The sequence below is a fragment of the Triplophysa dalaica genome, chromosome 15 (assembly GCF_015846415.1).
Source record: "Triplophysa dalaica isolate WHDGS20190420 chromosome 15, ASM1584641v1, whole genome shotgun sequence".
In the NCBI taxonomy this organism is placed as follows: domain Eukaryota; kingdom Metazoa; phylum Chordata; class Actinopteri; order Cypriniformes; family Nemacheilidae; genus Triplophysa; species Triplophysa dalaica.
In genome coordinates, this window is record NC_079556.1 from 2,012,809 (window position 1) to 2,026,488 (window position 13,680).

Consider the following 13,680-nt stretch of genomic DNA (forward strand, 5'->3'; position numbering starts at 1 on the left):
ACACGAAATACGTTTTCCTCAATAACAAACATTTCCATTCAGACATTAAGACGTAGCTGAACTGACAGTATTTTGATGCTTTGTTTTATTTATCCACAGTGTTGTTTAGAAAAACAACATGATATCGTAAAATGTTGAAGAAAACAAAGTGAGTGTTGCTTTCTCAGAGAGTGTGCTACAGACTGATGTTCTCTGTGTTTGCGTACAGTTGCAGAATCAGAGCGAATTACGTGCTCCAACCGCAGAAAAAGCCGCTTTCTTCCTGGACGCTGCCATTGCGGCAAGGTACAGCAGCAAGCCGGACTGTGATGAAGAGGAGCATCGTAACTCTCACATGCTCTTCACACTTCACATCTACCAGTATCGAATGGAGAAGACCGGCAAGGGAGGAAGTGAGTAGAACATTTGGTTTGGTCGCATCTGCCAAATGCATAAATGTTAATTTTGACCAGAAGGTCCATACTGGTTGACCATATTCACCAACAGCATTGAAATTTAAACTCCAAGGTGTTAATCATCTTTTCATCAGTTTTAATGGACTTGTATGTACTAAGGTGTCATTAACATCATTCATTTGAATAAATCTGTAACAGTCGCCAGCCTCAGTCATTATGGCCAGCTCATTAACAACGTCTGTCAAACCTGTTTACCTCATGCTGTACTTTCATCTGCTGCTCAAAAAGTCAAAGTTTTGCTTCAGAATGTTGCCTGTCTGGATTATAAATACCCAGTCCTTGATAATCTTAGACAGAACGTGATATAAACCAAAAACAAAAGTGCCATTGCAAATGTGACGTGCGATCTGATGTTAAAAGCTGTTGTGTTAATTTGGGCTATTTCTGGAGAAGAGTGCTAATTTCTCTTATCACGAGAAACGTTCTTTTTGGCACGAGTGAGCTTTTTATCTTTCCGACGGAGACTGGAGCAGAAAGTAAAACCAGATGTGTTGGCCTGAGCTTTTGAGGTATCAGGGTAACTTGAACTACCTCCAAACTGTTCACAAGCATGTGACTGTGATGATAGACATGAAATCCACCCAAAATGTTTCCAAGACAAGGTTAAACCATTTACTGTTAATATGACCATGTACAGTTTTGACAAATTCAAATTCTGTTGCATTTAAACGTTTGCAAGCATTTTCCCAGGTTTTGAATAAGCAGCTCTATAGAAAACAGTCAGTTATATGGTCTTCACTTAAATCATAAACTAAAGAAATTGAATGGCTTTGAGTACATTTACGAAGGCCATAAGATGCATTTCGGACATGCACTATGGTATTCTTCAAAGTAATCTGGTATGTACTACGGTAGTTTTGCCTTTTTTAACACAGTTATGAGAAGTCGAGCAACATTCCTTTTAAATAGATCATCAAAAAATCTCACCGTCATGACTTTCTTTCTTACGTGGAACACAAATGGAGATATGGGGCAGAATGTTAGCGATCGAAAAGGCTCGGTAAACATACTTTTAAAGGAACAGTTTGCCCAAAAATGGAAATTCTGACATCATTTACTCACCCTCAAGTTGTTTCAAACTATATTCATTTTATTGTTCCACTGAACACAAAAGATATTTAGAAGATATTTGGAAAAAAGCGTCTGCCAAATGAATAAGTGTGAATAAATGTTGTATCTAAACAGTTTTGAGGTACTTCCATAGATCTTGATCAAACACTATGGTAGTCAATGGTGCCCCAGAACCGTTGGGTTTCCGACATTATTCTAAATATCTTCTTTTGTGTTCAACAGAAAAATTAAATATATACAGGTTTGAAACAACTCGAGGGTGAGTAGCCTAAATTAGTTTTTATTTTTGAGTAAACTCTCGCTTTAAGTAAACAACTTTTATTGTGTGACGCAAAAATCTAATTTTATTGATTAACATTTTTCAAAATGAAAATCCTTCTTTGTGTTCCATGTAAGGCAGACATATGTTGAGATATGTTATTTGTTTTGCTTGAAGTAAAAATCTACAGCAAATCTAACTGTATCTCTTTTGTTCAGTGTCTGGAGGCAGGAGTCGACTGCATCTCATCGATCTGGGCAGTTGTGTGAAGGTTTTGAACAAGACCCGAGACAGCACAACAGGACCGTGTCTCTCTCTATCCGCCCTTGGGAACGTCATAATGGCTTTAGTCAATGGCAGCAAGCACATCCCTTACAAGTAAGACGTCTGTATACCGTTTATGATAAATATGATGTATTTACCTTGTTATAAAAGCTGGAACCAGCTTTAGATGCCCTTACAAAAAGTGTATTCAAGTGCACTGTTAGAATAATTGTTTAAACCAAAAAATAAGAAAGTATTCTTCAAAATGTAGTTTAATTAACTAAAAACATCCTACAAGTACTGGACTTCTAGACTTCCAGGATACCTTTAAGTTCACTAGTAGTATAGTTGCAGTAAAACTATAGTTGTGTAGGCTACTCAAAAGTTTATTATTTATTAGTTATATTTGTAAAGTATTAACAAAAAGTGTGCCAATTTACTCTCAAATAGTACACAAACCACGTCCTCTATACTGCTAGTTGAACCCTAAAAAAACATTTACTTGAAGTAGATTTTTGTAAGGGTGATTTATTATCTGTTGTCCCTGTTGAAAAAAAACAGCATATGCTGGTCTGGTTTTGATGCCGGTTTGTGCTGGTTTAAGCTGGACATGTGCTGGTTCAAGTTTGTCAAACCAGCATCAATCATACCTAACCCATCATGTGATGGTTTTTTCAAGAGGAGTAAGATGGGTTTTGGCCACTTTTTAGCTGGTCTGTGTCCTAAGTTTTTGTTCGTATACTATTATTTTATTCCAAGCACTCATTTTCACAATCTTCAGTCTTACCTACAAGCATCACTGTTATAGTAATATATAAAAAGTAATTCGCCTGGAGCTAAACTCATTAAAGATGCAATAAAATGTGCTAATTTTTGAATAATATGTACAAACTGACATTTTCGAGCCCTTGATGCAAGCAATTATAAATGGATTCTAATGCTACATCAAGTCTGTGGAGAGATTTTAACCGTTACTTCTCCTCGGGGCTTGTAGATACTGTAAGTGAATTAGCTTCAGCCAGACAACCACATAGAGACAGATGTCGTTTCGCGTTCACTGGGGTTCATCTAATGTCCTTAACACAGACCATTTCACTGCAACTGCTACTTTGTTTTCTTTAAGCAACATGTTAATTTGGGTTAAACGGGCGACTTCCAGAAGCTGCCGCGCATGTTCCAGACACGTTTTTTATTTGCACTGTTTCCGATGAGCTCCCTTGAGGCACGTGGGTTTTTTTTATAACATGGCTGCCAAATTTAATCACGGCGAATTTGCATTGCAAAGCATCGTGGGGTTTAAGCATAGAATTGTGAGCGCTCGGGAGAGCTGAGATTTAATTTGGGTTCGGAGCTTTTCACCGAAACGCAGCATTTGTACAAGATAAGCTGAATTAATATGCATGTATCATAAATGAATATAAATGCACAAAAGTCACCAGTTTTGCGCGGGTATTTAATTAGCGCTAAATAACATCGGAGCTGCTTTTTATTTCTCAAATTGAAGGATTTAACCTCTCTGAGGAAATGTCAGATGTAGAATTAATGATTCGTTTTAAAGTGGAATGCAATGGTGAATCCAGGGCACAGAAACAATCAACCAAATCGTAACATTTATATTAATTATGTGTTTTTATTTTTTGCAAATGGGTGAATATACTGTATAGTGTTAGCCTTAAAGGAACAGACCAAAAAATGTCTTTGTTGTGATGAACACAGAGAGAGATAGTTGGAAGAATGCTTGTAACCAAACAGTTCTTGGCCACCATTGACTACCATAGTAGGAAAAACAGCTTCATATATTTCTTTGTTCTTTTGAACAAAAAAGTAGATATTGTAAAGGTTGTAAGAAAGCAAACAGTTCTGGGGCACTTTTGACTACTATCGTAGTTTTTCCTACAGTTGTAATTTTTCGGGGGGTCTATTTAAGTCATATCTTAATACAATATGTCTGTAAATTTTGCTGCATCATTGTTACAAATTAAATAATTGTTGTGTACTGTATGCTTAGATGCTTAGCCATATGCTCACTGTTCATTTACCACTTGACAATAATCCGTTTATGATTAATAACCGTCTATGTCTGTAAATAGGTTAACATGTGCATGTCATTATGGTAGCTGAGTCATCTCTGAAAAAACAGCTTTATATGTCACCTCTAATGGTTGCCATGGGGAAGACAGACAGAAGAGAAAGTGTTCCTCTCTCTCTCTCTGTCTCTCTCTCTCTCTCTAAAGATAGAGACTGTCCGAGAGTCATTCTTTTTCAAATTGGGTCAGCAAATGAAGGTGGCCAAACAGTTTAGTTATTTAAAAGGTCTAGATTAAAATATTCTGCTAATTTATATGCTAAAGATGTTTAAGCATTAAAACAAAGTGAAGTTAAAGCATTTAAAACATAGTTGCTTTATGTATGTTCATATCTGTATGCTAACAGAATTAACATTTCATTGATGTTTTTGTCGACAGAGATAGTAAGCTGACCATGCTATTACGAGAGTCCCTGGGCAACATGAATTGTCGCACCACCATGATAGCTCACATCTCCTTATCTCCTAACGAATTCTCAGAGACACTCTCCACCCTTCAGATCGCATCTCGGGTTCTTAGGCTGAAGAAAAAGAAGGCTAAAGTAAACGTGGTATGGCACCGTTCCTAATTTTCTAAATCACTCAATAGTCTCTGAGTATACAGTATGTACTTTATAATACAATAAAGGTATGTAAAGCTTATGTTTTCTTTTATAGCAATACACATCTAGCTCCTCTGGTGGCGAAAGCTCATGCGAAGAAGGAAGAATGCGCCGCCCAACGCAGTTAAGAACCATCCATTCCCGACATGTTGTTGATTCAGAGATGCCCCTGCTTCACCTCTCCAGTGACCCAGACGACTATTCCAGCAGCGAGCAGTCTTGTGACACAGTTATCTACGTGGGTCCAAATGGCTCAGCCCTCTCAGACAAAGAGCTAACAGACAACGAAGGTCCTCCCGAGTTTGTTCCTATCATCCCATCCCTGCATACAAATATACCAGATCCCATTACGGCTCCTTTGGAGTCACAACCGTCTCAACAACAGGCTGAAGCCCAAATTGCTCAGGCCTCACAACACACTTATCCTCAGTCGCTTCCGCCTGTACCGGAAGAGGGACCAGAGTCGGGTAAAAAGGAGAAAGACTGTCTTAAGTGCAACACTTTTGCAGAGCTTCAAGAAAGGCTTGACTGCATCGACGGACGAGAAGAAGTTACAGAATTCCCGTTCGAAGAAGCCCCCACCAACAAAGCTGCCAAATTCGAGCCTGGCCAAGCTGTCAAGGAAAGCCACCAATCCAGTTCCCCCAAAAGGATCTCTAATGACCAGCAGCTGGAGGAAATCCGTGAGGTGGTGGAAGAAGCAGAGATTGCTCTTTCTATTATTGAAAGCCTGGCACAATGTTCAACAGGCAGTTGTGGACTCTCCACCAGCAGAAGTGTGACAGGTAGTAGCGGTATTGGGCAACTCACTCCTCTTCAGAGGGCCAAGAGCTCAAGCTTACACGACAGCAGAGAATCCATTAGTGGTGGGAGCAGCAGTGAGGGGAAGACTCGTCCAATGGGCTCTCCAAGGTTAGGCATTGCCAGTCTCACTAAAACCGCGGAATACAAATCGCCATCGTCTCCCTCTCAGCGCTGCAAAGTGTACACCCAGAAAGGAATAATGCCAAGCACTCCTCCTCACTCCTCCCAAAATCTATATAAGGACTCTAGAAAGTCATCCATGGAATCTTTGCTTAATCCTGAATCTAGAACCTCTCCAGTGGGAATGAGTCCTAAGGTCCTAAGAAGATCTTCATCCTGCAATAGCATCGGATCAGCCGAGACGCTGCATGACGATGTTCCCCAGCTGCCTATGGACAGAAAAGATTTGAAGAACAACGCAGCCACAGTAACATTACAACAGCCGTTGGAGCCAAATGGAGAAGATGAGTTGGTGTTCACCTTGGTGGAAAAACGGACCATTAAAGGGGCGATGGACAATGGACGACCTACCAGTATTATCAGCTTTAACAGTGACTGTTCAGTACAAGCTGTAGCCTCATGTTCAAGGCCTGTTAGTATCATCAGCAGCATGAGTGAAGACCTGGAGCATTACACCACTGCTCCCTGCACCACAACTGCTACCATTTCAGAAGTCAACATTGCTAAATTCCTGCCTCTCAACAAGAACGAGGGCGAAGTGCAGGCTATCCGACGCTCTTCAATCAGCTCGTGGCTAAGTGAAATGAGCACTGGAAGTGATGGTGACCAGTCGTCTTATAGTTTAGTTGCCCAGCAGTGCTTTGCACAAGGTGAGGCACTAGCTGAAGACAGGCTTCTGAAAATACAAGAGGAAGTGGAATTTGAAGGTGTCCCTGACTCAAACGGGCAAAGGAACTCTGAGAAAGATTTGAATAAACTCGACAATGTGAATGATAAAAACCCACCTACTAACCATAAACAAGACAAAACATTCTCAGCTTCAAGTGGTTACGTTCCTTTTAAAACCAACGTTACAACTCAACCTTGCGCTGCTGTTAAGCCCATGCTAGTGCAGGACTTGCAAGCCAAATCTCCACCTATTTTCTTATCAAGTGAGCTTAATTTTGATGACCCTTGGATGAAAAGGGAGGGTGATGAAGAATCCAACCCTAAGGAGATTGAGGCAAAATCTGAGAAACAAACATCTGTAAAAAGAAAATGCATCCTCGACAAGAACAGTAATGAAGCAGTATACTCGCCTGATTCCATGAATCGAGTGGTTGATGGCTGCGAGGTGGTGTTCAACGCATCTGAAAGCATTACTCAAGTGTACTCTGCAGACATCTTCAGGACAGGCAGTCTCCCTCGTGCATGGCATCGAGTGAATAAGCAGGATGATCTGGAAGACTCAACATACCGTTACACAAGTGGAGAGTATAAAAGCCTAGGGGTGACTACCTCCACGCCCTGCAGTCCCAGAGCCACACTAGAAAGAAAAAGTTCAGCTGGGAGACCGGGTTTCTTCTCCCGTCAGAAAGGAATCCCCCCATTGCCACCGATAAGGAAATCTAGCCTTGACCAGAGGAACAGAGCAAGTCCTCAACATAACCCAGGAAACACTCACACACTTCATGGGAGCACACCTGAAGACTTGGGTGGTAAAGACAAAACACCAAATGTAGAGAGCAGTAGATTGTTTAGTGCAAAACTTGAACAGTTAGCAAACAGAACCAATTCCTTAGGCAGATCCCATGGGGTCCATTATGACTGCTATTCCCTGGAGAGGACTGAGAGTTTGACCTCTCTGGGCTCCAAAGGAGGAGTCATGAAAGACAGCACAATGCCAAGAGCAGGTAGAAGCATCAATCGTTGCTTTATCTCATCACCCACCAATGGACCGAATGGCAACAACAACGCACCACAGTCACCCAAAGCAAGTCAATCCAAAATCTCTGCTGTAAGCAAACTCCTCATGGCGAGTCCCAAAGCTCGAAGCTTATCAACATCTAGCACCAAGACGCTAAGTTTCTCCACAAAGTCTCTCCCGCAGTCAGTGAACAGAAGCTCGAGCTTGCCACCCAACGGAAAGAACCAAAACCAAAATTCTTGGTCAACACAGTCCCTGAGTCGCAGTAGGGGGACAGGGTTAGCGTCAAAGCTACCTTTAAGGGCAGTGAATGGACGAATCTCTGAGCTTTTACAGAGTAGTGTCATCTCACGCGCTTCCCAAGGACGAGGGGCTTCTGATGCTGAAGAAAAAGGAGCAGCGGCACAAGGAGATGAAAGGCCGGTGGTGCAAACTTTGCCTTCTCCCTACAGTAAGATCACTGCCCCTAGAAGGCCACACCGGTGCAGTAGCGGGCACGCCAGTGACAATAGTAGTGTACTGAGCGGAGAGCTTCCTCCAGCAATGGGAAAGACAGCCTTGTTTTACCACAGTGGGGGCAGTAGTGGTTATGAGAGCATGATACGGGACAGCGAGGCCACTGGAAGCACGTCATCTGCTCAGGACTCGATGAGTGAGAACAGCAGTTCCATCAGTGGTCGCAGGAGCCTAAAGAACTCAAAGAAAAGAAGTAATACTGGTGGGTTTGCACATGCATTTGATCTAAAGAATCTTTGAATACCAATTCCATATTTAAATGTAAATGAATGAAAAAACTTTCAAACTTACTATTTCCCCTACACAATTCAAAAACATCATTTCCCACGCCAGATCTCGGTTTTGCCAAGTCTGGCAAGTATATTTTATGGCACATCAGAGTGTCCAACTTTTTACTCTTAACAATAAAATAGGTGTCTTAACAATGAATGTATTTCCTATTGGACTGTGCTCCACTGTATTTATTGTACTGCAAAGTTTTCTGGTTTTATTCCAGATAACGTTGGAAGAGACAAATACTTTTTATTCAGTTGTACTCCCTCACACTTACTTGAAGGATCTGTTATGATCCCGGTCTTAGTCTGCTAGCAGTTGCCAAACACGGCTGTGGGTGGTCTGTGAATATTTATTGCTGAATAAATCCCGAACACAGACCTGCGCTGTCGTTTCCTCAGGCAAAGAATTGTACCCTATTTTTCAACACCGCAAACGTTTGCATGCTGCTTTAACTGTGATCTTTTAAACCCTACCTTTCGAACAACAGAAACAAAAGCTCGACCAGTACACGTTGGACCGCAAAGAAAAGCTGTATTCTAATCGTGTTGCGAATGCAGCATTTGAAAACAAGAGCAGGATATAAAAGCACAACCGCAGTTTGCAATTGAAATTTACATCAACTGCCACCGGTAACGTTCTTCTGAGCTCTGCGCTCTGATTCTCTCTTGTTCACAAAATATGAACATGAAGTATGAGAGAATAATGAAAGTTTGACCTTTTCTGTCATGTTCTTTGGTTCCAAATCAGATGAAACATCAGCAGATCCGGAACTGTCAATTTGTATGAAAAAAGGAGAGACAATTCAGTGCAGACCTCATTTCTGTGGACTGCAGATATGCTGGATTGTTGCTCTTATCTCAGCGGTCTGTGTGAATAAATTGCAGCGCATATTTTTCCTGTAACTTTACAAAGTTGAAGTTGATCCACCACGGATAATTCGGTGATAAATATTGGTTGTTTTCTAGGGTCTAAATGTAAACAATTCTTCAATTTAATAAAATCTGGCTTTTTATTTAATAAACTATTTTTATGGTTTACGCTGTGTGTATAAAATGTAATTTAATAAAACACAATACAAACAAATAAAATAAATAAACAATTACTTTGAGGTCATTATAATTTTTGAAATAATGTTTTGTAAAATATATGACGGCAATTATTTATTTAAAATAAAAAATAGAAACGCATTTATTAATTTATTTATTGGTTAATTTATTTATTATTCATGAATGATTTTTTTTTTTCGTTTTCACAATTCTTTTTATAGGGACTCAAAGGCGACGGCTGATTCCCAACCTCACCTTGGACACCTCGTCTCCTGTGAGAAAGCCTATGATCAGTCCAGGGGTCCGCTGGGTGGACGGGCCCCTCCGGCCTGCTCAGAGGGGTCTAACCGAACCCTTCGAGATCAAGGTTTACGAGATTGATGACGTCGAGCGTCTACAGAGAAGGCGAACCGCAGGCAATAAAGTAAGCGATCTGTTGTTTAGAAAGGTTCCCCGACTGTTCTTTGTATGGATGTCTCACGTTTTACTGCTGCCCCCTTAGGAAGTGCTGTACTTCAGTGCCAAACTGAAAATCCTGGAGCATCGGCAGCAGAGGATCTCGGAGGTCAGGGCCAAATATGACTGGCTGAAGAAAGAGCTAGAGCAGACCAAACAGCATCTGATGCTGGAGCCGGAGAAATGGACCACAGAATGTAAGATCTCAACACTTGGGACTGAAGGTTTACACTTTGTTGTGTTGTTTCTAAGAGATGACAGTCGTATTCAAATATAATGAAGTGATTCTTACTCAACAGTTGCGATGCTTTTGCATACCGTTTGAACACAGAAACTAGTTTGAATAATTAACCAGGAGTATTTAAATGAGTTCACTGTAAGTCCATTTAGTTGTAATTTTTACTATTCAATAGTCTGCACATTTAACTTTGTGCTGTAAACTGCTTTTTAAAACCACTCATAGCAAACTCAATTAATAGAACAAAATTAAAAGAGACATTTGTGTAAACCAATAACGGTAAGTAATTTACCAAATGACGATTAAATGACGATTAAAAAGAACATTATAACTGGGAATGTATCCAAACGTGCCATTTCATCGGTTTAAGTTTGGAGAACAGTGGTGAAGCGATGAATCTGCATGTGAATTGTTCCATGCAAATCTTATTTTTTGGGCGTGTTTGAAAGATGATCTTATTTGCATAATTACTGCAGTGAATCGAGTTCTTAAACAACACAGACAGCCCTCGCGAATAAACAACACTATTAGCGCCGCAAGTCAAGTTCCCTTGAGTCCTCTTAAATGTTTAGTTAGCACAAACACAAGTGCGGCTGGTTTCTCCTTTTCAACATCTGCTTATTATAACATTACCTCTATGTTTGCAGTTGACCTTCAGCAGACGTTTGAAGTGGACTCTCTGGAGTACTTGGAGGCTCTGGAGTTCGTCACGGAACGTCTGGAGAACCGGGTCAACTTCTGCAAAGCTCATCTCATGATGATCACATGCTTTGACATCACCTGTCGGCGACGGTAAAGGATTCGCCACACAGCGTTGAGGACAATAGGAAGTCGGATGGATCAACCGGTTGCACGTGGGTGTGTATGAGAGCGAGTGCGTCTCGTTCAATGATGGCTGGAGCAGGGAAACAAAAAGGCTTGATATTTTTCTAAAATGGGTTTTTGGGGGGAACCGAAAAGGCTGGACTTGGAGAGTCAGAGAGCCGAAAGAAAAACGTTGTCCCACTTTACTCGTTGAGCACTTTGGAACCTTGATGCTGTTGGTTGTGGTTTGCCCGCTGGTTGTGAACGAAAGAATTACGTTGCCATACGTGGAAAATAAGAATGGAGCGCTTTACGAGATGAACGAAAAACAGAACAGAAAGGACGACAAGTGCCTTGCGAACACTTCAACATCTTCTGTGGAAAGACGTTTTCATTTTCGTGTACAGATGGTGCTAGCCTAAACAAAAAATGCATACGAACAAAAAAAGTTAAAAGGTATACTAAAAGAAAATTAAAACTGCTTGTTCAACTAAGTGTTTTAAACTCTTTGATTCAGCGTCTTGGTAACTCGTATTTGTATCGTTACATGCGACATGAACTGTTACGTGTGTTTTATATTCGTTTTTGTATTCTTGAAGACACTGAGACCACCTAGAGTGTTTCACGTTGTGTGAAAAAGCACGGCACGAGATGTAAAGTAATGATTTTGGCACAGGATCATGGATTTTTCACATCCCCTGCGGTTCTGTTGGCATTTACAGCAGCGACGCCTCGGGCTCGGGCCACTCCGTCGTGTCACGCTTGAGATGCGAGAAGAATCCTCAGTCTGGCAGTACCGACAAGGATCTTGAATATTAATAGCTATAGAAACAAAAGCTTCTCATGCCAGATTGATGCTTGATCGATTTTCTCCAAATGAAAAACTTCCTGGCCGGGGGTATAAAAGCAATCTGAAAATTGGGGTGGGGGTACAGCGTTGGATTTATAAGCTTTGCTTATGAATAATAATTGCGTGACATTCGCCTGGTAGGCCTAACTGATCTGCTAAAAGGCAGACGTTGGCAGTAGCCACAGTAAGATTGGTTTATTTTATCACTGGACTGCAGCCAAAAGAAAACTCTTAAAATATAATGATTATCTCCCAAGAAGTGGAAGGAACAAATAGAGATATTTTTGGCAGACACACGTCCCCCGAGTTACAGTGGTTCTTGCCCCTTCAGTTATCTTTTCTAATTGGTAAAAAGGAACATCTGTATTTGACACAATATACAATCTAATGTATTTCACACTTTCGTGTCGCATTCCATTTAAAAATGTTACTCTATGTGGTCTCACTGTCAACATGCTAACACTTCGGTAAATGTCTGTTTATATATATGGTGCTTGAGATGGTTTCAGCTCTAAACGTTTATAGATGAAGATATACAGTATAGCCTGTTTCTGGTCCTAAAGACTTCATACGCTTCTCCATTTACACTTCACCCCTCGTCCCGCCGAAGCAATGGGGAACCCGTCATTCCCTCTGCCCTTTTGGCATTGTAATGAATGAAGGATATTATTTATTTTTTACCTCAGGAGGCCTGTATGACGGAGATGCTTATATTCTATAATTTATTTACGCATATTAGCCCGCAAAGCACTATGCATTAAAATTGTACAGTAGCTAACGTCATGCCATATATATACATATAAATATATACTTATATTTCACTTTTGTTCTTTATATATATATATATATATATATAAAGTTAACTTTTTTGCATTTCTTCGTAAATGCGCCTATCGCCAAATCATGCGAGATGAGAGACGATGCAATATCGACATGCTCCTGGTCACATGTTTTATTCATGTTTCATCGCAACGCGTCAAATCCGGACACATACGTGGATTGTTCAGCTTATGCATTGTGTGGTATTCGGTACAATGTGAAAAGAATATTGTCCTTAATGCGCTTCAATGTTCACAAAGATGATTGCAAAAAGTGTAAGACCTCTCTCTTTTAAGAGGTGTCATTAGAGATGTGTATGATGAACGTTTTTGTCGACATATCGCTTCATGTTTATACAGAGACATTGGGCATGATTTGTTGTGTTATGGGAAAGCAGATCTTTGACTGACATACGGACGGATGTACTGTAAATAAAGAACGCTTTGGAAGTGTTATTCATTTTCTGCCTTATTCTGCACAACCCATTTATAAAAAAGTACTTTGTTTTAATCTGCTCTAATGCACAAAATAAGAATACAAGACTTGTTATACCGCTTTTTTTGTTTGTTCTCACAACCGTTTCTGTAAAGGTGTGAACCTTATTCTGCTGCATGGAACGTCTGCTTTTTGATGGGATTTCTTATATAAAAAAGTTATGTACCCAACCCAGTTTGTCTGTTTTCTTCAATTATGGTTTTAATTACTTTACAGACGTCTCTTTCAATTCCTCACTAATGCCTAAACCTCCACAGCTTTCAGACGGGATGACCAGTCGATGGATTTTGAGATGCTCTAATGAACAGACATTAACATTAGATGCATTTTTCTATAGAATCTCAGACGACTTTGTGAGCTTTGTTCAGAAAAATGAATTCAATTTTATTTTTGCAAGTTCATCCAATAGCTGACAGATCTCACAGTTTCCCATCATATCAGAATGTCTAGGGCGGAAAGTCTCATTGTCTTCATGAAAGTGAACTGATTTCAATTACATGCCAGAATAGGAGGAAGCGTTTCTGTTGTCTTCTCTTTATACGGCTGAATCCGGTGACTCTATAATTAAAGGCAATTAAAAGAAAATAAATCACGCCAAGCACATTAATGCACTTTATCTATATTCATTCAAGCACATTTATTAAATGATAAGAGAAGTAACATTTTTTGTGTGAACTATCCCTTTAGCTACAGTAGTATAATATTAACCCTAAAAGTACAATGCAATGGCCCTTAAAATAGTTTATGCATAGGCTTTATATTGGCTATATAT

General features: G+C 40.2%; 1 protein-coding gene across 1 annotated transcript in view; it reads left to right on the forward strand.

The window, feature by feature from the left end:
• kif26ba (kinesin family member 26Ba) overlaps positions 1 to 13,078 on the forward strand; it is a 72,858-nt gene extending 59,780 nt beyond the window's left edge. The window contains exons 9-15 of the mRNA XM_056768101.1: positions 209 to 392; positions 2,004 to 2,163; positions 4,515 to 4,686; positions 4,793 to 8,126; positions 9,468 to 9,670; positions 9,749 to 9,899; positions 10,588 to 13,078. Of these exons, the coding sequence (XP_056624079.1) occupies positions 209 to 392; positions 2,004 to 2,163; positions 4,515 to 4,686; positions 4,793 to 8,126; positions 9,468 to 9,670; positions 9,749 to 9,899; positions 10,588 to 10,736 (4,353 nt within the window). The 3' untranslated portion in view covers positions 10,737 to 13,078. The remainder of the gene's footprint in view (positions 1 to 208; positions 393 to 2,003; positions 2,164 to 4,514; positions 4,687 to 4,792; positions 8,127 to 9,467; positions 9,671 to 9,748; positions 9,900 to 10,587) is intronic.
• The last annotated feature ends 602 nt before the right edge of the window (positions 13,079 to 13,680 follow it).